The 25,906-nt window shown below is 29.1% G+C and overlaps 1 protein-coding gene across 5 annotated transcripts; it reads right to left on the bottom strand.

The window, feature by feature from the left end:
- Positions 1–1,866: 1,866 nt before the first annotated feature.
- On the bottom strand, positions 1,867–25,701 carry LOC107451830 (spermatogenesis-associated protein 7 homolog). Of its 5 annotated transcripts, none has more exons than XM_087152538.1 (10): positions 25,498–25,696; positions 15,437–15,511; positions 15,275–15,364; positions 15,133–15,180; positions 12,538–12,665; positions 11,805–12,185; positions 7,672–7,883; positions 4,105–4,194; positions 3,963–4,020; positions 1,867–2,421 (listed from the first exon to the last, which is right to left on the bottom strand). In XM_087152538.1, the coding sequence occupies exons 1-10, from the start codon at positions 25,520–25,522 to the stop codon at positions 2,137–2,139; spliced, it is 1,392 nt and encodes a 463-aa protein (XP_087008664.1). In that variant the 5' UTR covers positions 25,523–25,696; the 3' UTR covers positions 1,867–2,136. The 5 variants fall into 5 exon arrangements, with proteins under 5 accessions (XP_087008664.1, XP_015923549.1, XP_087008665.1 ...); XM_016068063.5 differs by having other exon boundaries at positions 4,105–4,182; XM_087152539.1 differs by lacking the exon at positions 15,133–15,180 and having other exon boundaries at positions 25,498–25,701.
- Between the last annotated feature and the right edge of the window lie 205 nt (positions 25,702–25,906).

The following is a 25,906-nucleotide window of genomic DNA, read 5'->3' as shown; positions in this document are numbered from 1 at the left end:
TCAACTCTAAACTATTTTTATTTTTGGGCAAGATCTATCATCTCGATAGATATTATTGAAATCTAAAAACATTTAATGAATTATATTCTTTTTTAAATTTTATATTTTTTTCAAGTATCGGTTGTTTTCTTTCTTTTAAAAAAATAAGTAAAAGTTAGTAAAATTATTTACAATCTTCTTACTTACACTATTCATTTGAATTATTGTAGCCGCAATCTTTATTATCCACGACCTTTTTTTTCGAGTGAAAAATTATTTAAGTGCTGTAACGACTGTTAATAATAATTTGAGAAATATATATAGTATCTTCTGTAGAAGATATTAACTCAAGAAAATTTAATTTTCATTTTATTAATAAGCATTTATTTGATGTAAGTTAATTATAGTTACATCTAGTAAAAAAATGATCTTATTAAACATAAAAAAAGCAACCGAACATCAAAATAAAGTGTTATTTAATTTTCATTTTATTGATATATTTTCATTTTATTAATATTATGGTATGCTATTTTTTTTAAGGCAAGGCAAAGATATAAATTAATTATAGTTGCATCAAGTGAAAAAATTGACCTCATTGAACATAAGCAACCGAACATCAAAAGTGTTATTTTTGAAAACATAAATAAATAAAAAATCTCCTTCTTTGTATCCGCGTTTGCTCAAACCGGGGAAATCTGCCGGTTAAAAATACAAAAAAAGAATTCAAAATTTAAAACATTTAAAATTATCAAACGAAAAAGAGCAGAAATATAAAAAATACCGACGAAGAAAACGAAGTAAATGAGCAAACACTCGTTTACTGCGCATGCGCGGTTACTCTAACCGGGAATATCTTTAGTTTAAAGTTACTTAACTCTGGGTTAGAGTAACTCGCAGTTACGCACACGGTGAAATGAAATTTTGGACTCTGACCTAGAGTTGCTCTCATAAAACCTGTTTTGAACTCTGACTGAGGGTTAGGGTCAATGGTGAATACGGGCGTAAATGTTTCCATTTTTTTGTATATGAATAATGTAGATTTTCAAATGGGCATAATTTATTTGAAAACTGAAAGGATTTTTTTTTTTGCATTATCTTGTTTTACTACATAAAACTAAGTCAGATTACTCCTGACAATGCTTCATTAAAACTGCCTATTATTAGTAAAATGTTAGTGCAAATTTTTTTCAGCCCTGTTAATTCAAAAATAATGCAAAACAAATTTATGATTTTTTGATTATTAAGTTTCATAGTTTAAAAATAAAAATATCTAAGGGGTTCCAATATAATTATATACATTTTAAGCATAAAATAAATATACATGGTATGTATGTTAAGTTTAATTTCCGTTCTCTTTCTTAAAATCTAAAAACTGCCCAGAGAAGATTTAATTACTATTTTCTAATCATTTTGATAATAATTACTTTGTGAACATGTTATGTAAACAGAAAAGAAATCATAAAATACTAAGATTGTTCTATAGTTGCAAAAATGCTTAATAATAATAAATTGTAAATTTGAAGTAAAATAACATATCGGCAGAGAGCGTTGATTTATTTAGAAATTTTATGAAAATTTCTAAGTGAAGAATAGTAAAACCAACAAGTTATTTTATATCAACATAAATGGAACGGAAATTGTATTAAATGGAATATGTGTACGGTTTGGTCAAACTAATACAACTTTTTAAAATATTTAAACTATGCTCTATATTAATTACATAATGAACTAATTTTTTTTATTAAACAATTATAAATGCTATTTTAAGAATATACACTTTTTTAAAGTGCATATTTTATATTTTGCCTGTATGTCTCAAATTAAAACCTCATACTTTTTATTTACTATAGGTATATAAAAACTTTTAAACAGAATGAATTATAAGAATAAGATTATTTTATATTTATTTTAATTGAATATCATAACATATAGAATAATTTGTTTCAACTCAAAATAAAACTGTTGAACAAAAAATGTGTCATTACAGTAATATAAATAACAATAAAAAATAACACTCACTCAAAAACTGCAAAAATGATTGAAGGTTTTTGATTAGCAATTCAACTTTAAAATAAATCAAAAAGTAATTGTGCGTTCAGAATAAAATACTATACAAAAAGTCAATTTTTAAATACTCAATTAATATTAAGTTAATGGTCAAGAATCAGTTTGTCTGATACTAATGCCACTATCTGATAATAAGTGTGGATCACTTAGTAGGTCTTCAACGTTTTGTGCTTGAGAAGATATGCTTGGTGGATATTCTTCAGTTGATTCATCATTTCTAGCAGTAAATGGGAAAATACCCGGAAGTTCTTTGACCGGAGGTGTGTTTGGACGACTTAAAAATGGTGAACTTTTGTTGCAGGGAATTTCCTCCGAGTCGCTGCTAGAAATTTTCATGCCTTCCATTACTTGATTTAGAAGCAATTGTAATTTATCCTGTATTTAAAAACATTTAAGGATATTTTAGAAATTAGAACTAAAACATGAAATTTAAAGGATATTTTAAATAGAAAAATCCATAATTAAAACATTAAATTAATTATATAATTTAATGATACAATCATGTAATTAGAACAGAACTATAATAAATTTTCGCGCAACATGTAGAAAGTTAGCAGCCCTGAATTCGAAAAGTTATGTCATTAGAACATCAAATATATTTAAGGCTTAGACAATTATGGAAGAGCAATATGAAGCATTTAGAAATAGAGTTTGTGAAGCAATAGATATTTTAATTTATGTTTGCAAAACAACAATAGCCCATTGTGCAGCTCTAGTGTGACGTAAATGAACTACAACAACAACAAAAGCAAAACAACAAATTATTTCAAACTTGATGCCAGGGATAAAACCAGCATTCTTTATTTTAAAAAAATTAAATATGCATCTAATATCCTTCGAAAAATTGAAAACACATTGGTATCTGAACAGTAAGTTTTAATATATGTGCAGATTTTTAATTTATATAAACACTAAAATATAATTAAAGCAAAATTGAAAAATATATTTTACATATTATATATAAATATATTTTATACATAACTTTAGATGAGCAAATGTACAGTAACGATAAAAAAATTTCAACACTTGAGTTATTGTTTATTTTAATTTTTATGTAAATACCATTTTTTTATTGTGTAGGCATTTATATTTTTTTCTCCTAATATGGAATCAGTTTTTGTCTATTCTGCTCTAAATAAATGAATTCTTTAATACATAAATATAAAAACATCTACTTAAATAAGCATATATTATGCTTCCTGGAATAACCTATTGAATACAGTTGATAACTTTCAACGTTTGACAATTTGTAAGGTTTAGCTCAACAATTAGGAGGTTAGTTTTCGCCAATGGAAAAAGAAGTTTGTGGAGATTCATTTATTGAAGATTAGAAGCATTGAACAAAAATTCAATATATTTGTGTAGAAGTATACAAGCATTAAGAAGAATAACATAGCAATTGAAGAGCAAGTTAACTTGACTGTGGATGTAATGAACAAAAATGAGTGATTGGAGTATTCATACTCTCATAATATCGATGCCACCAAAAACTATATCTTAATTATTATTGGTTATATATCTTAAAATAACTTAATTTAAAGATAAACAACCAACTAACAGAAATCCTAACCTTACAGCTGACAACTAGCAATATGCTTTGCAGTTAACACAAAAGGTAAAGAAAAATAATCACCAATATAAGAGTAAAATTAATGAATAGGAGCATTTGATTGTGGCAATCATAGAACGTTACTAAAATACGTAGTCCAGATAAAACTGTAATTTAAGTAAAAACATTTTTTTTTTTTGATAAAATAATCATGACTGTTTCACATCTTACCAACATCTATTTGTAATGCATCACATTTAGTAGTGCAATATTATTTTTTGTTTAAAACTTAAAATCTTTAACTAAAATAATTTAATCAAATGATTAACAAAGCATGAACAGAATATTACACAGAAACATTACATACTTTGTTGTCATCTTCTTGATAAAACTGCATATGAAAGTCAAAAGCTTGCTGGATAGCTCTGAAAATGAAGTTTATTTAAAATCAATTAATTGTATAAGGAAGTAAAAAAATATGAATAATAATAAAAATCAATGTTCTATACCGATCAGAATAAACTCCACTTCTTAAAATATGTTCTGTAACTTTACTCAAAAATTCAAGATATTTGTCTTCATCATTTCTGTAAATTAAACTATTATTGAAGAACACATAAGCTTAAAAAATAAATAAATTAGAACTAGAAAATAAGTTAGAACAGGATTAGTAGATAAGCTAGAACCTATGTTACATAACATATAACTAAAACAAAATGAATTTAGCTAGTAAATGAGTAAGTTAAAATGTATATTACATTGCATAGGAACTTAACACAAAATAAGTAAAGGTTAATATCACAGTTTACAAAATATTGCAAAAATAGCAAATTTAAAACTAAGGCTCATATTCGGAAATCTCGTTAAATAATTTAGAAAGGTTTCTTCATTCAGAACAACCTTTGATGATATACATTCTTGATCTTTAAGATGCAACAATTATCAGAGAAACCTTTTTTGTATATGGCTGTATTAGGAAAGATCTTGATTATCTTTTAATTCAAAAATAGAGATTCCACTCATCTGTAACTTCATCAAAAGAATCTGCTATTATTACTTGAAGCAAAATATTTACATAGGTGGTATTTCAAATTATTTATACATTATGGGATGTAATGTACTATATTTTGCTCAATGACCTCACTGTGTAGGAAAAATAGGAGTATTTTAATGATATAGGATGTTTTAAAAATATACAAGATTCATAGGAGGATCCCTATAAATGAAGAAGCAAATGCTTTGACAATGCTTCTTCATGCTTAAAAACTGGCAGTCTCGGAACATAAAAATCTTTAGCATGACCAATAGGGAAAAATGATTTTGATGAAGAAAAACTATCAGATTGAAATTTAGAAAATGCAACAATTATTACATAGAAGGTTAATTCTTAAAATATTATAAACATAATAAAAATTTATCTACATCCTGAGCTCACAGGTTTGGCAAATAAATTTCATTTCATTTAAATGAAATACCTTGCATAAAATGTTTGTTTAAGTATTTCCTCAATTTTTAAAATCAAAGGCTTGAAAATGAATTTTTAATAAGACTGAATGATACTGTACCATAATAAAACAGAAGTGCCTACTTTCCAAACTATCTATCAGTAATCAGAAGTATAACATAGAAATATATAAAATTAGTGTTAACTAAATTCAATCTAGCACGATCTTAAGATGTATATACTACTTTATTCTATATAATGGTATACAGGGTTTGAAAAAACTCAGGTCCTTTCAGGAATATTTAAAAATTTTTATTCCTGAGTCAATAATGAGATTATAAGATTTGTTTCTAATATGAAAGTGAAATATTTGCTAACTATTAATAACTTTTTTTTGTTGCAATGTAAGCATTTTTTGGGAAGTTTCAGATTGCTACGTCATTATTTTCATTTCTTAACGAAAAACAAATTGTTGCATTAAATTCTCTTAATTAAAGGATCCCAAAATTTTTTTATTGCATTAACATAGTTACTGAGTCTACTGAAATAAAATTTAAACTTAATCCTTTTGTTCGGTTACCATTTCAACTTAATATTCAATTTTGTTTAAATGTCTATTCAACTTTTGGTGACGATAAAATCAATTTAATGTTTTCACCAGATTGTTTAGTAACATTGCGTAAAATCAATTTCCTAATAACAGTTTTGTATTCATTATTTTAAGTGCATAATTTGGCAGGAAGCAGTTTTACATAAAGCTAATTATAAAAGTAAATATAACATATTTACTGTTTATTGATTGCAAAATGTTAAAGTTACATACCTAAACTTCTTTCTTCAGAAAGATTTCTAAAACCTAATTCAATTTCAATGCAATCATAAAAACTGAATAACAAAGTTCATAGATATTATCAAATTATATAAAAGCAATTTTTTAAGCTCTATAATAATATATAACTTAAGTTATAAATTATACCTTGAAGCTTGCATAAGAAAATTCAATAACTTTTTCAAGCTTAATAATTTTATTTTCATAAAAACTGAAAATATTTCATAAATAGAGTAAATTGGTTTCATTATAATTTGAACCACTGAAATTTGCCTAAATATTTAAAAAATGCAAAATTAATATCTCAAAAGTTAAACACTGTAATGAAAATTCAATAAATAAAAATATAATAACGAAATTTTCATATTAATTTAAAAAAAATATTCTTAAGATTTTAGGAATTACAATTTCCAATGTGTTCTTAAACAAATACTTCAAATTTCCACCCTAATTAAAGGCGCATTAACTTTTGAAACAATCTGAATGCATTTTAATTTATAACAAGTTAATGTTAAGTTAACTCATCAGCGTAAAATCTTCATTCAATGGATTCCCTCTTACATAGGCCTCTTTGGTAATGAAAATGCTGATCTTTTGGCCATGCAGGGAGCTTCTGATAGCACAATTTCAAGTCGACCTTTGACCTTCCCTGCGATTTGCTCAAGATCAGAACCACTAACCAACAACTATGGAACATCCCTCCGGCCCACTCTTGGTATAATGGACAGACTCCTGGTGGGGCACTTACCATAGGGGCTGATAGAGCCATACAGTCCACTATAAGTAGGTTCATAAGTGGACACATCAGGTGTCTCTCTTTTGAGCTTGGGCGAAAGACCTATTCAACGTGCACGAGGTGCAACTCTGCACAGGCTTCTCCCGATCACATTTTACACTGTCTTGGACTGGAAAAGAAAGATCTCTACTCTGGTCCCTTACTTGTATTTGATTTCCTGAAGACTTTCGAGCTCATTGACTTGGTCTAGCCTGCGGCTGACCAAGAGGAATAAGTCAACAAAACAACAAGTTAATTAATTTTCAAATGTTTCAAGTATTTGTTTAAATGACAATAATTTACAATTATTTTGCTTTTGTAGTAAAACCTATTAGTACAATAAATTTTGAAAATATCCACCTTTGAAAAAAATTGATGTTTTCAATGTGAGCCCATTTTGGTAAACCATAATGGTATTATGCATGAATTTACTACATAAAAAAAAAAGTTACTTAGAAAAGGTACTAAATTAAAAATGATACAATATTGTAATTCTATGCATCATTATAAAATTAAATTGAATAATTTTCTAGTTTTTAGTTAAATTAAAAACAGCCATCATTGCCTTTTTATCATTCTGCATCTAATAATCTCACAGCATTTCAGAATTAAGTTTCTGCTTTTTACCTTTTCTCTAAGTTTTAAAATAGATTGTTAGATGAGTTTCTTTTTTTTTTCGTATTTAATTAACATATATCCAGTCATTCTATCAAATTGTTTTTGTTTCCTTTCCTTATTATTGTTTTTTAAATTGTTTAAGAAACAGAAGAAATTAAAATCATAATTTAGTAACAAACAACAAAATTTTGTAATTCTTGGTAGTTAGAGAAAGAAAAGAAAAAAATAAAAATTTTAAACAGATTATGATGGGAGTTTTCAAAAACCTTTCTTTTTATTACTCAACCCAAAGACTGCAATTTTGGCTATGAAATTGTCATGTTACAAATAAAGCATAATAGTTAGCACTGATAAAAGTATTTGCACAATACCTATCCGCAAACTTGAAAGAAGAAAATAAGATGTTTTACCTATTTGGACTTTCTTTTTTGCCATTGCTCTCAAATTTAACTCTGTTCTGGTGGATTAAATAATCATGCAATCTGTCATTAAGATTAAAATTTCTTTCAGAGGATGTCTTCATGTTGATCTGGGTTTCAACATCCTCTGGAGGATTATGAAAATCTTTTTCTTCTTCTTTTGAATCTTCCTCTGAATCTTCACCATGGTAACTTTCAAAAGTCTTAATTTAAAAATAAAAAGTATTAAATTGATTTATCACATTTAGTCCTTAAAGCTATTCAAAAATAGGTGAAGATTAAAAAATTCAAGTTTACTAAACACAATATTTTAGTTTAAAATTTAAAAAAATTCAACTAAAAAAAGAGGATATGTTAGTTAGGATTGATAATAAAAAGGGCAACTTCAGTTTCTACAAGAGACTCGTGAGTAAAAAATTAAATATTTGCAATAAATAAAATATTCCAGAACATTTTCTTAGACGTAATCCACAAAATAAATATGTTGAGGAAACTTGTTGAATTCAGTCATTAGAATATATTAAGAAACTTTCCAGATATGTTGATTTTTAAATTTTCTAATAAAAAAAATAGAAGCCAACATCTACAAAATAGAGAATCAGTACATGTATGATCCACACCACATATGTGATTTTTTTTAAAAATAAAAAAGATTTGTTTAATTTTAACTTTTATCTAAGTTCTATAGAAATAATTGAGAGTCAAAACTTTGAAATTTAACTACAATTATAGTTTAAAATAATACATAAAATTAATTTTACTTTCAGAGATAAAAAAAAGAATATTTTATATTTGTGTGAATATTTGAATAGAATTTTGCCATTAAATCACAACAAAAAAAAAGTTTTAACATGACAAAGTACAGGGATGAGAGTAGTCAGAAAGTAAAAAAGAGGAAATCCAAGAATGAATATATATATACAGTTAAACCTCCCTAACTCGAACCTCGATTTCACGAATTTTTCGATATCTCGAAGGAAAAAAAATTCCCTTCAAATTTCCTATACACTCAATGTTAAAAAAAACTTGATTTCACGATTTTTTTTTTCTAATTCCCCAATAACTCTAATTTTTTTCCACAAATAGTGTAGATTTTTTTTCTAAAATTAAAAAAATATTCCAAAAAAAATTAAAAATTTTAAGAATGGCTGACAAGGCATGGAATGATGTGTCTTCCTCTACGATAATTAATGGCTTTAAGAAGTCTGGATTCATTAAAGATCACGAAAGTAGTCAAACAATCAATATCGTTAATTCTGCTGAAAACTGCACCGAAAATGATTGGAATAGATTGACCGGACTCATGAAGCTTGATGACATGGAATTTCATGACTTTGTAAACGTAGATGATGCAGTAACAGTGTGTGGTCAGTGGGATGACAATGATATCATCGCTCAAACGAAAGCTTCTTGTGAACTATCAGAAGAAGAGGAAAAGAAAATCGAAGATTTACCGCCCAATGTTACTAACAAACAACCACTTTCTGCAGTGGACAATGTAAGGAGATTTATTGAGAGGCAGCCGAATATGTCAGAGGAGACATTTAAAGCTATAGTCCACTTAGAAAGTGTTATAGACAAACTTTCTTACACATCTCTAAAGCAAACAATAATTGAATCTCTTTTTAAATGAAAGTGTAAAAAGTGTTTTTAGAATAAATGTGGAATAGTAAATAAGGTATGTAAAGAGCATTTTTCTTTATTCTACCATCGATAACATGCGATTTTCGATAATTTGAATTTTCGATATCTCGAATTTTTTCTCTTCTCCCTTCAAGTTCGAGATATCGAGGTTCGACTGTATATATATACACACAAAAATTTGACAAAAAAAGTGTGATTTTCAAACTTGTATGTGATTATAAATCCCGATGATTAATTTTAAAATTGCATGAATATGAATTACATGCATGATTTTAAATTGAGAGAATATAAGGCTTTTAAATTACATGAATATGAAACTTTATATCAAATTTTAAAAAATGCGAAAATAAAAATCATGATACTTAATTTTCAGATCACGTAAATACGAATCACGATGCATAATTTTTAAATCCCACAAATACGAATCCCAATGTTTACTTTTTAAAGCACGTATAAATACAAAAATTTATGTTTAATATTACAACCGTAAAAACGAATCACATTGGATTTTAAGCTCGTATGAATACGAATTGCTACATAGGGTTTTAAAAGCGACAAATTGCAATATTGGATTTTTAAATCTCGTAAATAAGAATCGCAATGTACGATATTGAAATCGCCTGAATAAGAATCGCAACGCTCAACTTTTAAATCAGGTAAATATGAAAATCGATGTTTGATAATAAAATCGCGATTTTAAAAATGCATAAATACTAAACACGATATTGGATTTTTAAATCTCGTAAATAAGAATCATAATGTACGATGTTTAAACAGCGTAAATAAGAATCACAATGCGCAACTTTTAAATCAGGTAAATACGAAAATCAATGATTGATATTAAATTTGCGTGAATAAGAATCGATATATTTGCAGAGTCTGGACCTGGGATTTCTAAAAGGCTTGTTTGTATTGTTTTTGCTTAGACATAATAAATAAAAATTTCCAAGATTAATTGAGTGAGCAAATAAATATTTTCACCGCTAATCCACCTCTTTTTTTTCGTTTGCTTTCATGCCAGACAACAGGGTTGCGAGGTCTGAATTGCGAAAATACGAGCTATCCGGTGGGCGAATAAAAATACGGAAAATCTTGTTTTCTGTGCGTAAAAGCGGAAAAAATAGCTAATAAATAAGTAAAAATACGGAAGGGTTAGCAGCTAGGGCGTAGTTTGAATTTTCTGTTTGAAAATCGTAAATGAATATAATTATTTTATTTCAACAACTGAATTTTAAATTTAAAAAAAAAAAAAAAAAAAAAAAACGGGATATTTATAAAAAAAAAAAAAAACTAAACTTTTAGAAAATCAGAGTTTTTGATAAAAAGGCTGACATTCGGGAGGCAAAAGCGAAAAAACCTCATTCCTGTATGAAGTTCAACCAGTTTTATCCCAAGGAAATGATTTTTAGAGAAACTTCAGAGGGAGGAATGAGGACTTCAATACTTTCGCTCTGAGGAAAATTAAATTCCTCATAAAATACTTTAACTTGTTCAAAAAAAAAATTTCTGCGGAAATTAGTGGGAAAAATGGAAAAATCTGAAAAAAGCAGAGATTCGCGAATCACATCCCTGAAAGTATTACAATAAACATTTTTTCTGTACTTTATAAAGAAAGATTATAAGCAATATTGTTATATAAACAATGCAATATTAAAAGCATCATAAAAAGTGTCATTTCATGCAAAATAAAGAACTATTTATCATTTTCAAATTACAAATGGAGAATTATGTTATGTAAATATAGTTAAAACAATTCGGAAAAAAAGCACAAATTATATCATAAAAACAGACAGGCAATCTACTGCAATGAAGCATATTTAGTTTGAAAACACAAACAATTCAGTATATCAACATGGAAGAAGCTTCAGTGCAGTACTGGCACAATCACAAATCTGTTTAAATGAAATTATTTGTGCTTTTTTACATCAGTAATTCAGCTTTCAAACTATAACACGCCAAAAACTATAGAGGGGACGTGAAAATTAATGAAACAGAGAATGCGCCACATCCCCTGGTAGTGCATACCTCCAGCGTGGAAAAAAATTGCACCCCAGCAGATTTATGTAGGCAAATTTACAATCTAACTTTAGATTATAGAAAAAAATTGTTCTTTCCCTTTGTTAGTAATAACTGGAGGAGAATACCAGAATAATTTTGCAAAACAAATTACATTGTTGCTTTGTTTCATCAGCCCTAATTAAAAACCTTGTAGGTTCAAATATAACTTCTTGATTTGAAATTCTTTCTTTTGTCAATCAAACGAAAAAACAATATAATCACTGTGAATATTAATCAATAGACAAAAAGGTTGAGAGGTCATATTTTAAATAAAGGCACACTATAAGCCAAAAGGGACCCAGAAACATGAAAGTCCTGGTGTCCTAAAAAAAAAAACCTGTGATTTCCAAAGTCTAGCAGAATCACTACATATTGCTTTAACTTTATTGATTTATCATATTATATTCCAAAAAAAAAATTACGTCTGAAGAATTTTCACTGCTTTTTTTCTTTCTTCTTACAGGAGGCTGATAGCATCGCATTTCTTTTAGTTTTGATTTCACAGCAGTGTCTGCCACTACTCTAGGAGAAAAGGGTTTTTTTGATTTTGAAAAGCAGTTCACATGAGTGTCCAAAATATCACCGTTTAAAGTTCGTCTTTTATTCATCGAGGTGGCGAGGTGGGAATGTTCTTTTGACGATTCTCTCGTGTAAGCAAATGGGTGGGATAACAGTTCACCTTGTCTCAGAGCTTCCAGGTACCAAGTGATTTTATCATCTGTATTATTGCCAAAACTAACTAATGGTATGCTGGTCTGTATTGCTCTATTTACAGATGAAGCATTTAAACTTGCATTATCTTCCTGTAAAGACAAACATGTGGTCACAGAATAGTTAAAAAAGGTTTTACTGCATTCCAAAAATAAATAATTTAAAAAATCCATTAAAAAATTGAGAGCATTTTAAAAAGTTGAATTAACGAATAACCTTTATTTAAATTACTTAAAAACCAATTTTTAGTTTATCTATTACATTAGTACACGAATTTAAAATTTGCTAAAAATGTTTACTAGATGAAATAGTTAAATAAAAAAAATATGAGGAAAAATAGTGCCCCCCTCCTTCGAATATCATGTAATTACTATGTAATAATTCAGTAACCACTGAATTTAGCATGAATATAAATAAGAGATTCTAAAAAAAAAAACTCAATACTTCATCGGATAAGAAAGGTTGAGGCCTCGATGAAGAATGGGACACAGCATTAAATGTTTCTTTGAGTTCAGATGATTTAGATTGGCTTGGTGATTTTCTCCATAATTTCTTTTTCTGCTGACCAACAACTATAAAAATAATTAAAATAATCTTATTGAACAACTTCAAAAATGATCCCATTTAATTTTTAGTAATACTTAAAAAATGTATAAAAGATAAAAATATTCTTTATGCTGTAAATGAAAAAGAAGTTGATAATTTTAAAAAGGTGAATTAGTTTAAAATCCTGTATTGAATATAGATGAAAAAAGTAATAACATTTTTCAGTGTTTAAAAATGCATGCTACAAAAATGTATTGTTTCTATATAAATAGTTTTTCAAAACCTCCTTGTCGATAATGTAGAGCCGCACTCCCTTCACAGCTCTTTGAACCCTTCTGAAGATCTTCCAGAAGTTTTCTTCCATTTCAACCTTCCCGCTCCTGTCAATAAGAAGGAATTCCTGCCCGAACATCTAAAGCAACTGGCTCTCGAAATTATTCACTCTATTCCAAAACAAGACGCAAAAATTTTCACTGACGGCAGCTAATTTGATAGTCATGCTGGTAGCGGAGTCTACATCGAGACTCCTGATGAAAAATTTTCCCTCTGCCAGCGAAACCCAGACTTCTGCTCTGTTTTCAGAAGAGAACTTATGGATATCAACAGGGGTCTGGAATTTGTTATGCAAAATGACCTTTATTTTAAAGACCTTTGGATATTCTCTGATAGCAGCAGCTCCCTGCAATATCTCAACAACCGGACCCAAATTGGCGACAAAACTTGTATTTTCATCGTAAACAACCTAAAACTCTTGTCCCTCCAACATAATATTCACCTGCAGTGGGTTCCTTCTCACGTCGGTATCTATGGTAATGATTTAGCGGACAGCCTAGCTAAAGAGGGTTGCAACCAACTGCACCCTACCTCTTCTGATCTTACCTATCTTTAACTTTACTCCCTGAAGAAATCCCAGCTTCTCAGAGACTGGTTGATTTCCCCGACCCACCATTGGTACAAGGGAAATAAGCCTGGAGCTTCTTTGACCCTTCCCTTTGAAAGGAGAGTCTGCACCACCATCTGCCGCCTAGCTACCGGCCATCTTAAAGGTTTACTATTCTCTGAGGGAACTAAAACCTACCCCCTCTGCCCTAAATGCCATATACACCGGGCTTCCACCGATCACATCCTGAACTGTCTTGGTCTTCTCTGGGAAGACATTTACTCTACTCCTCTTTTGGTGTTTGATTTTTTTCAGGTCAACGGGTTCATAGATCTGGTCTGACTTCGTCAGGCCTGAAGAGGATAAGCAACAACATGTATTGTTTCTAATCAGGGATGGCAAGTTTTTGACACATGACGGTTTATACCATGGTTACCGTCATGTCAAAAACCCCTCTGTCAAAAACCCATAGTTTTGGTAAAACTGTATTTTTATTTGAGTTTAACTGCTTATAATTTAAAACTAATTCATTTTTGGGCAATAAAATTAGAAAAAAAGTTGTTAAAAGATATTTAAGGACAGATTCTTGCATTTTCCCAACATGATTATATCAAAACATACTATTTGAAGTGAAATATTAGGATATTAAACAAAATTTTCAACATTTCCAAGCATCATTTTGTTTGGCATATTACATTACTGAAGAATGTCAAGTCACTCTTGACTTAGAATTTGTTAGTAATTACAAGTTTTCAAAGTTTTGTTTAGCTTATTTCCAATATTTAAGAAATGCCAAATTTTAAATTCTTCTTTTTAGTTCTTGAATTTATTAATAGTTCCAAGCTTTTTTTGTTTGTTTGTTTATATCTAACAATTAAGAAGTGCAAAATTTTGAATCCTTTGCATATCAAGCTATAGTGATAAAAGTAAGTATCACTATTTTCAATAAGTATATTACAATATTTCTATATGAATGTATATCCTTCTATAAGAATGCATGTATATAGTTGCAAAATCAATAGCAATCATTTACAACACTCATTTATAAAGGCAATTATGTGAAAATAATATATTGTCCGCTATATGCCATAAATTTAAAAAAACAGTAGGTTTTTGACGGTTTTTACCACTGTCATGTCAAAAACCAATTTTTGACGGCAAAAACCCAACCCTGTCTCTAATTATAGTAGATTAAAACTTCAATATTAATCTAAGACAGCATATTATTTTTAAAAACAACTCGGCCAGTAATTGTCAATAGTATAAGTTATGAATATATGTAATGTAACAGAAAAAATCAAAAATTTGGTAAATTTTAAGCTTTAATGGCAAAACTTAGCTATCACCAAAGTTGCTTGGTAAAAGTCCAAAGTATGCTTTAATATGGTTCCATTTCAGCCACTGCAGGAAAACAGGAGTTACCAATCCACTTTGTTGGAATCTAGGTTTTACCGATAAAACTTATGATTTCGAAAACTTTTTAAAGATAAATCCTAGGTTTTACAGGTAAAAACCCAATTTTGAATAAACAATATCCTTCAATCAGCAACAAATACAAATTATATGAACAATATAAATTGAAATAGCAAAAGAACAGGCAAAATATACAATACCACTTATATAACTTTGCAATGACTGAGGTGCAAATGTATCTACAATACCTAAAATTATTCAATAAAACTATATAAATAAATATCAGTTTACAGTTGTTACTTAGTCTTAGCAAAAATCAATATGTTTAAAAATAGAACAAACCTTTAGCTCTTGCAATCATTTTCTGATGAGCATCAAGCTGTTGTAGAGCTAAATACTGACTAGTGATATTCTGACTTTTTGGACACAACACTGCAAAAAGCATAAAAAGATTTCTAAAAAAAGCTTCTCAATTTAGAAATTAAACATTTTCAGGTTACTCACCGGAACTCTTATTGTTTAAATGGCTAAGTCTAACAGTTTGAGCTGATGACAATTGAGAATCAAAAAAGTCCTCATCTGAAAAATTTGTAATCAAATATTTTTATACAATAATTTTATTGTAAAGTTAAAATAAATAAATTAATGAGGTAAAATAATACTGATGAGAGCACTGAGGGTTATTTTTGTCGCTCTTTTCTTCACTCTAAGATTGCTGCCTATTTTTTGTAATATCTGTTAAAGATGATTCTTAAAATGAAAATAAAGCATTTATCAAGCTCCTGCTTGACTTCATGTAAAAAGTAATAAAAATAAATAAATAATAAAGAGAGAGATTAGATGTTGCTAGACACAAATCTTAACATTTATATCAAAATTTTTTAAAAAATATAAAGACTAAATAGAGATAAAACTGTTCCTAATGTGAACTGTTATAATATTATACAGTTATCATATATTGTTATCAAGTAATTTTACTTCACATTTATTACTATTTATCAAATCCAGTTACCCTTAGCATATTAATAAAATGCGTTTGCATAAAATTTTCATAATTATATATTTTCTAAACAAAATGATCTTTCTTATCAACTCTAAAGAAAATCAAGAGGGAAAACCCCTTTATATAGCATATTCTGACAGGAAAAAACACTGTTTCCCCCTAGCATTTTCTCTGGGTAATGCCTTTTGAGAAGGTGCAGGTTTTCCAAGTTATTTACTTCCACACTTCAGTCATTTTGCAAAACATAACATGACAACCGAATCACAATTTTTTTTATTTTATTTTACAACTAATGCTGAACCGTCGGCCCAATTATTGGGTTTACGACTACTAATTTTCAACTCTGTAGCCTTGTCATTTTGAACCCAATCCAGAAGACAAAGGAACTCCTAGATCAAGTATTGGGAGAAATTTGCCTTTGTGGAGGACTTTTTGATGGAACTAACCCTCGTTTGCACTACATGGAAAGGAAACCCACGAGAACCTCCCACGATTCGCCTGACGGTAAAGGGACTCTGACCTAGGATTCGTCTACCACTGAGGATATTTCACGTCAGCACTGTGGACGGTGCAAGCCGGATGCGTAATTCGTATCGGCCCGCCATCGCAGGGATTCAAACCCAGGTCATCTCATTCAAAGACAAATGCTCTATCCCGAGCCACCACAGCTCAAATCACAATTTTTATTATTATTTTATAACCGAAATTGAACAGCCGACACAATTTTTTGGGTTTACGACTCAAGCACGTAGGTATAGTTTTTTCATGGGGGGTGTTTTGTGATTGAAGAATTTATTAACTAGATGTAATTTAATTAAACCAGTTACATACATACAAGTAAACTCATTTTGGTTTTGATAAAATAATCTAATACAGAAATTTTCACTGTAAGCTTCATTTGAAACTAAGAATCACAACCAGTGATCTAAATGAGATCAAAATAAAGGCAAGACATAAACGTCGTTGATCGCTTCCCTTCGATTGGGACATAAGCGAAATTCAAATAAAAAGAACATTAAAGCAAAACCACCGTTATTGTCAAAAATTCACGTATAAAATATCAATAAAAATTCATCTGTTCACCGCAAATTATAATGCGTTTAAGCAGCCAAAATAATATATAAAAAAATGAATTCTTTACGAAGTAGAATATATGGGTAATTTTCAGAAAATACGACACATAGGAATTTTTTTTAAAATTTTTAACCTTTTGGATTGGAATACTATATTTTTGTTTTAAAAAAATACTAGTTTATTAAGGTTACTCTAATTAATACCTTATAGAGAGCAATGTACAATAGTTAACAGGCATTTAACAGTTTGCAATTATTCCTTGGCATTCAAGTGCCAGAAAAATTACAATTTGTAATTTTATAGCTTTTACTTCCATGTTCCATTTTATTTTTAGTTAGTCTTTGTGCTATTAATCACAAGACTTTATTAAACAGCTTAGATAGAATAATATAGTTTATATTAATTATTTAGAGAACGCAGGAAAATGACAGTGTGTAAAATCATTCCAAAAAGCTAATAATAATGGTGTTAAATAAACTTTAAAAAAATTTTCATTTTATTCTATGATATCAGATTTCAATGGCAGTTACATTAAATTGTAGCATTTATCGAAAATTACTCGTAGATATTGGTATGTTCGCAGAAGTCGGTAAATGAATATATCTTACGACAAATTTTTGTTTTTGTTTATTTCAATAATATCCTGTTGAACTACGTTATTAACTAGAAGGTGTAAAACTCTAATAATGTAACAAAAAATTATTAATAAATACAAAAGATATACAGTTCAAGAAAAAAAAATTAGATACAAAGCCTCAAAATATTTCGTAAATAAATTGAATGAAAAATCCGTGTTTCGTAAGGTCGCGGACTATCAAATTTGGATTTGCCGCAGGCATTTCAACATTAAAAGAATTACTTATCACTAGAGCCCGGATTTTGATGACCTAAAAAATATCAACTAATGCCCTTAAAAAGTGCAAAAAATGCCCTCAATAAGTGCAAAAAGGCCCTTAAAAATGCGAAAATTGTGCTCAAAATGCCATATGACATGACTTAAATAAAGTAAAAATATTGAACTAAAACAATGTTTTACTCTTTAAAATTATCATGAGTCATTATAAAAAATTTAAAGCAATGCAATACTAGTTCTACGTTCATTAAAGTTTGAAAAACATGTTTATACCCTAAAATAACAACAAAAAAAAAGGAAAATGTATTGACTCCAAAACATTTTCATTTTGTATAGAAACTTTAATGAATATAACAACTTCCATCTCATAATATTACTAAATGTCAGAATTACATTGGATTATTAAATGATTTTTGATATTTTGAAATGTAAAAGAGCGTTTCTAGCCTGAAAGTGAATTTTTATAAATGGAGAAGCTTCTTTCAACGTCTACTGATGTTATTGGTGCGTACTTGAAAAAGACGGTCTCACTTACTGACAAATCTTCTTCAATTTGAAAAGATGTTGCTTCACCTGTTAATATCCTAGAGATTTTCTTCATTGCTTGGTTGTTGTTGTTGTTCATTTACGTCGCACTAGAGCTACACAATGGACTATTGGCGACGGTCTGGGAAGCATCCCTGAGGATGATCCGAAGACATGCCATCACAATTTTGATCCTCTGCGGAGGGGATGGCACCCCTGCTTCGGTAGCCCAACGACCTGCACGCGAAGACGAGCACTTTACGGTAGCACAGTTTAACGAGGACCAATACCGCACACCCTTGGTCCCTACGCAGACTGATCCAAGTGAGTCACCCACCCACACACTGACCGCAGCCAGTGATGCTTGACTTCGGTGATCTGCTGGGAACCGTGTCTTAACAATCAGTCCACTGCGGGACCTTCATTACTTGGAAGCCAGTGTTCTTCTCCAAAACTTTGTTCAATTTAGCTGCTACACTTTGTGCTATCTTTCCCTTTGCTTTTTGCAACACTTGACTTACTACGTCAATATAATTTATTGCATCGCAAAGTTCCAATTCTTGTTTCTCCTAGCTTGTAATTGTCGAGGACGCAATAGCAAAGTTAGACTTGATAAATGTTAAGTTTCCTTCGATTTTATCAGAGACCAACACGTTTTGCGTTATCTTAATTGATGCAGCATCTTCTGAATCAAGACAAATTATAAGACAGATCTTGCATTTCATGAAATAAAAATGCCCCAAAAAAATAATAAAAATTGGAAAAAATTAACAAAAAACTTAAAAAATGCTTTAAAATGCAAAATTTAAAAAAAATGCCCTATAAATCTAAAAAAATGCTCTAAAGGACAAAAAATGTCCAAAAATGCAAAGAAATGCAAATGTCATCAAAATCCGGGCCTTATTTATCACACTAAATTAAATTTAAATGTCAGAGAAACAATTAATTCTTTTAAGTTTGTGGACTTTAAAAACAAGTTTTCGTTACTTTATCAGTATAATGCATTATGTGTTTAAATGTTTTATACGCACACACACACATATAATATATATATATATATATATATATATATATATATATATATATATATATATATTTCAACTCCTGTATAAGCTTCACCATAGAATGGAATATAATATTCTTACCATTTTGATCTTAAATTTTTGTATCATGTACGACAATAATGACTTGATGATATTTTTTAAAGCAATTTCTACTTAAATTTTATTTTTAAAGAGAAATAGATGTTACCCCTTACATTTTTAATAATCTTGAAACATTTTGCTAAACAAAGATTTTTTTTCATTAGTTTGTGTTGACGATAAATCATAATTAAGGCGTTGGATACTTCAAGTCAAAGCATAAAATATCTTCAAACTCTTAGAATTAAAGTATTATTTTTAAGGTAGTTTACTCTTTTATTTAACTTGATTTATTTTTTTATTCAGTGTCAGACTTAGTTTAGTGCAGCGTAATTATTGTTAATTTTATTTGCTATATATATTTATATATGCATGTATAATCACTGAAAATAAACATTAAATGCGTAATTTTTATTTAGTTCAGAACATGTTGTCGCAATCTTAATTATACGGAAAATTTATGAATTACGTTGAATTTATTATTACGAAAAATTTATAATTATGAAAAATATATTATTACGAAAAATTTATTATTGGTTAATAATTTTTTTCATTACAGGCTAGAAGCTCTTCGATACTATTCTGATATTTTGTAATTTAAAGTGATATTATTTAATAAGTGGGTGTAAAGGTTTCCTGTTAATCTGTTGTGTTAGGGTAAAATATTCATTATTTACTAAATTTCAGTTGGCGTATATCTTTTTTAAGGATTTCTTCACAAGGTCTAGGCATATAATAGCTAAAAAAAAGGGGGCTCGACTCTGCCATAAATATATTTGAAATTAAGTTGACAAAAAAATCTATTTGAGCTGATTTAAATCATTCTTAGAAAGTACTGAATTGTTTCTTTAATTAACAATTTCAGTCATTTTTATGATAATTTAAAGGTTTGATGACATTTGTTTTAATTTTATAAAGCTGTTATATATATCGCTACTTTTGATTATGCAATGAAGTATTATCGTTTAAAATTTTTCAATATCATAAGTAACTTCCCTTGCAATAAAATCCCAAGAAAAGAAAGTTAGTAATAGAAAGTTTTTATAATTTTCTAAAAAATAGTTAAACTTTAAGTTACAACTTACACATTTATACTAAGACAGTTTGAATGATTAATTACTCTCAGCTATTCATTTATGAAATTTTTGTGTTTTATTATAAAATTAAATGTAACATAGATATTTCAATTCTGACTGAATTATTATAATAAATTTGTTTTAATTTTCAGTTTAAAACTTCAACAATTTTTAAGTCTGATTTCCTAATCATAAAATAAGAACAAAAATTGGGAATTAAAAATAAAATTATGCATAAATAATCAAATTTACTAAATAAATCAATTTGTTGTACAGTTTAAATGTTACGTATATGCGGAAATACAAAAACATTATAAATGTTACATATATGCGGAAAGATTGATTTAATACAAATATTTGCTTACCTCCAATATTTTTGATTCAAGTTCTTTATATAGCCAATGAAAGATCACATTTCATTTACAGAAACAGAATTACACAATACAAATTAAAAATTAACGGACGAAATTAACAAATAAAAATTAATCAGAAAGAAAATATAAAACGAAATTTTAAATAAAATGCTACATTAAACAAAAGGAAAAATCTAAAACTTAGAGCTTTTAGGATGAGTGTCTAAAACAAAGTTCCCAGACAGAATGACCGAAAAAATTGCCAAGGAAGTTTTTATGTCTTGAAAAGGTTAACATATATATGCAGTCCTAGAAATCCAAGAGAATTCTTTGTTTGAGGCATGCATTTTATGACCGTAAATAGGATCTGTGTATAGCCGATATTTTAAAAAGTAGATGAGATAAGATAGAACCCATTGGAAGAACATTTTCCCTTAGAGTAATATGAGCTGGGCTGGCTACTTTTCTGAGGGGAGAAGTTTTGTGGGTAGTAAATCAATGAGGAAAGGGATGCTATCTAATTTAATCACTCAAGATAAGCGTTTGTTGCTCTCTTGATGAATGGGTAGCAAAGAGGCAGCAGTGATTATTTTATTTCTGTTACAGACTAATAAAAGCCTCAAAATGAAATGTTATGGGAATTCTACATTTTTTTTCAGTAAATAAAATATTTAAAAAGTTTGTAAAATTAAGGAAAAATTATCTATAGTATTAAAAAAAAAAGAAACATTGCTCTGTACAATGGGGGGTGTTTGAACACCCTGAACACCCCCCTTACCTACGTCCCTGTTACGACTACTAATGTTTAACTCCGTGCCCTTGTTAATTTTGAACCCAATCCAGAAGACAAGGGAACTCCTGGATCAAGTAATGAGAGAAATTTGCCTTTGTGGAGGACTTTTTGATGGAACTAACCCGCATTTGCGTTACATGGAGAAGAAGATCAAGAGAACCTCCCACGGTTAGCTTGACGGCAAAGGGATTCTAACCCATGATCCGTCTACCGCTGACGATAGTTCACGTTAGCACTGTGGCCGGTGCAAGCCGGATGTGGATTCGTTTTGACCAGTCATCGCTAGGGATTAGAGCCTGGTTCACCTCATTGGAAGGCAAACGCTCTATTCCCTGAGCCATCGCGGCTCAAATCATAATTTTTTTAAAAATGGGCATAAACCATTCATCTCCTTATTCTTCAGTGAAGAACGAGAAGAGTTGATGTCTTCTAAAGTTCGTTAGAGCCTTCTAGTTAATTAAAAAAAATTGTGAGTAGAAATAACAATTTGGTCACTCAGAAAAAAAGAAAATTTTTTTTAAAGTATTATAGTAATTTGCAAATTCAATTTTAATTACTTGTTGACCTTTCTTGATCATAGAAAAAATTTAGTAAATGTGGATGATTAAAAGAAGACAAAGAAAAAAACTTCCACCCGAATCAAAATTCAACAGAAATTTTACTGGTCGGTCAGGAGGAAAAGCTTTATTGATCAGATGCACAAGATATAGAGAAAATTAAATGGATTACTTAAAAAAGCTACTACGACTAATTTCTACCCCTTTCTAAACCATAAACAATACAGATGAAATATTAGTAAGATTTTAAAACATCAAACAAACAATATCTATAATTAAAATCATTATAGAGCAAATTGTGTAGTTAAGAAAAAAATATATATCTTAAAGCAAATAAAAAATTGTGTTTTTCCAGTTCTTTGTCCCTGTTTATAACTACTGACCACAACACAAACAAAACAAGAGTTTTGATAATAAATCATTGTGTGTTTACTTACAAAACGTGTTCTTATTTAAGCTATTATAAAAATATAAATGATACAAAAGTGTTTTTGCAATAAAAAAGCAAAAATTCCTAAAAACAATTCGAATTGTTTTCTCAAAATTCTAGCAGGGTTCATTCTAGGCGGGGTCTACGGGGCGCCCCACCCCGTATGCCCTTTTCATGAAAAATTTCCGCGGTGTTGCCCTTTATTCCTTTTATCCCGCCCTGATATAATAAAATGCGCCCTGGTGTTCCCCCTCCAAAAAGATACCACCTTCCTGCAAGAAAGAATTTTTTTGTTCTGCCCCCCCCCCTCACTTAGTGATACTTTTCTTGAAATCAACTTGTCTTCCCTCTAGCTCAATCGCTATGGGTAAATGAGATTCCGAAACGCTCCCCTTCCTCTTTTCCCTCTTGAAGTTGGTAGTTTAAATAAGAGATCTTCCAAGAAGTTCCTCCTATCAGGGAATGCAACCCCTCCTGCAGCTGGGTGGGTTCCTATTTTCTCTTTTCAGAAAATTTTTTTCTTCTTAGAAATGGAAGTATTGCTTATTTTAAGAAACCATACCGCAATGGTGACGGTCAGTAGGCCTGCCAAGAGTTTTCTTGGAAAGAATTTTTTAAGGGAAGAAATCTTGTTCACAAGTCCTGTAGACAATTGTAGGTCATGCCCCTACAATTGTCAGGTCATTGAAAAAAGATACGTTCTCATGCATCTTCTGGAGCCCGCCACCTCCCTCTGCCCACCTTTATTCTTTTGAAGGAAGAAAGAAATTTTTACTTTCGATTTCAAAAGTGAAGGGACTTGGACAATTAACTACAAAATAAAAAAGATTTTTTTTCCAAAAATGAAAACAAAAAAAAAACATATTAATTTCAAAATAAACTTTTTTTTACAATGACCCAATACAATTCTTACAATAAGTTTCAAGTTATGTTTCATTACAAGTTATTTTAAGAATTTATATTGGCAAACGATAATTTTTATTCCGTTTTTTAAAAATTTTTTTATTTATTTATCGTTGATATTTTTTCCGAAGATTTTCTCATTCTACGTTGGCACGCTGCCAGGAGTATTAACAGATCCGTCTTCTCTTTTTTTTTACTCTTTTAAAATATTGTTTAGCGCTATAAATCTTCCAACTTTCTCGTTTTCATTAGAATTTATCTTAGCAGTCGATCTTTTTATTAATTTGTTTATTTATATTATTACTACTGTGTGTAAAGGTATGACTGTGCCTCATAAAGGTTGAATCAAGCACACAATTTATTTGTAGATGAAGCATACTTAATTCATTTAATCGAACTCAATTACTAACAGTGCTGTTAGTTTTGGTTAAAAGCCACTAACAACAGAAAGGTTTCTGTCTGTTTGCAGGCAGTGTGTCCCCTGATGAAGTACACTTAATGATTTCTGCACTTAAATGTGTAGTTCAATGTAAAAATTATCAATATTAAGTTAATTATGAGAGGAATTTTTCCTTATTGTATCAGTCAAAAGTTAAAGCATTGAAAAAATCACCCACACATTTATAAATTATCATATAATTTTGCCAACTTCTAATATTTAAAAGAGTTAGTTATAATATCCTTAAAGATTTTACAAGAGATTTAAAATAAAGTTTCCTAATTTGTATACCTAAGAAAGAAAAAAATTTAAATTTTCAAAAAATTCATAACGCAATATCTTTTTTGTAAATTTAATTATTAAGTTGATAATAATTTTAAAGCAATTTATTATAATGCAATAAGTAGGTATTGTTGCATTAATAATCCATTTCTTTTCATTCCATCAAAAATTGTTTACTTATAATAAGTCATGTTGAAAAATGTACTTCAAGGTGCTGCTTGGTGAAAATTTGTATTTCTTTTTTTATTTAAGTGGAACTCCTCGCCAACCACTTTAGGCACATTTTTATTGGTGCAGCTTTTATCACATGCTAAAACCGGAATCAAATATTGCAACGTTATTAAATTCAAAGTTCACCGGGATTTTGGTCATTTTTTAACACAAAACATGCAGTTCATAAAACAGCAGATCTATATCAAATGTTGCCCCATTATGTATTTTTATAAGGAAAACATCACTTATATAGATCCAGGGCATTGATCATTCTTCAGGCTTCTTTAAAAGCATTTTAAGCTAAATGCTGAAAGACTAGAAATGCTAATAATATATAAATATATATTTGCTTTAATACAATGCTTTTTTAACAAGATTTTATCAAAAAATAAAAACAATCATGACCTGAAATGCAACAACCTTTCTTTCTTAAGATTCTCTTATTGTTTTTATTTGCACAGGCAGGATGAAATTTACATTAAACAAGAGATACACAAAAATTCTAGGCGATCAGCAAGATAAAATAGAATTCTGAACGTTCGATATTCGAAGTGAAATCCCTTTGCAATTAAATCACGTAAAAGCTACTAAAATGGTAGTTAAACTCGTATTCATAAGCCTTGTTCTGAATTCAGGATTTTTGCTGAAGAGCATTAGAACTAAGCTGAAACCCTAAATGAATCAGAATAAAGAAGAAGAAAAAATTTAATTGTTTATTCATAGTGCTATAAACAAGAGCGTTACTACAAATTCACACTCAGGTAAGTGTAGCAATCAAACTATGATTTGGTAGAAAAAAATTTTTAATCATGATCATTGAGTTAAAATGTTTTAAGTTCGGAAGAAAACATATTTATTAGAGAAAGATTATGTTTTCAATAATTGAGTAATCGAAAAATGTTATAGCTATGTAACTACCTACCATCTTGATCAAGCGATGCATCCATAGTGAAGGGAACAAATTATTCTAAGAATTATTTTAGTATCCGAAATCTAAAATATACACTATTTATGACAAACTTTTGTTATTGATACAGTGGGGATAACGCACAATAAGATCGAGTGAAAAAATTTCATAGACGATTTGTTTATATTCAGTTTAAATTGCAAACGTTTCTGACGTCTTATTTTTGTCTAACTCAAGACCTAATTAATTAAAAATTTTAATGTGTGCATTTGATAATCTGGCAACATATTTTAACTATTATACGTATCTGGCAATGGATGAAGTTAAGTTGTTAAGTTCTGGTTTTCGTTTATCGCACTGATAAGTGGTTTTTACGCCGGTCAAGATTTTGAAAATAATCATATTTTTTGCTTACTTTTTACTT

The sequence above is a fragment of the Parasteatoda tepidariorum genome, chromosome 9 (genome assembly GCF_982258835.1).
Source record: "Parasteatoda tepidariorum strain Cologne lab strain chromosome 9, Ptep-v5.0, whole genome shotgun sequence".
Taxonomy (NCBI): Eukaryota; Metazoa; Arthropoda; class Arachnida; order Araneae; family Theridiidae; genus Parasteatoda; species Parasteatoda tepidariorum.
Note: the sequence above shows the minus strand (reverse complement) of the source record. Positions and strands in the feature narration are given on the sequence as shown.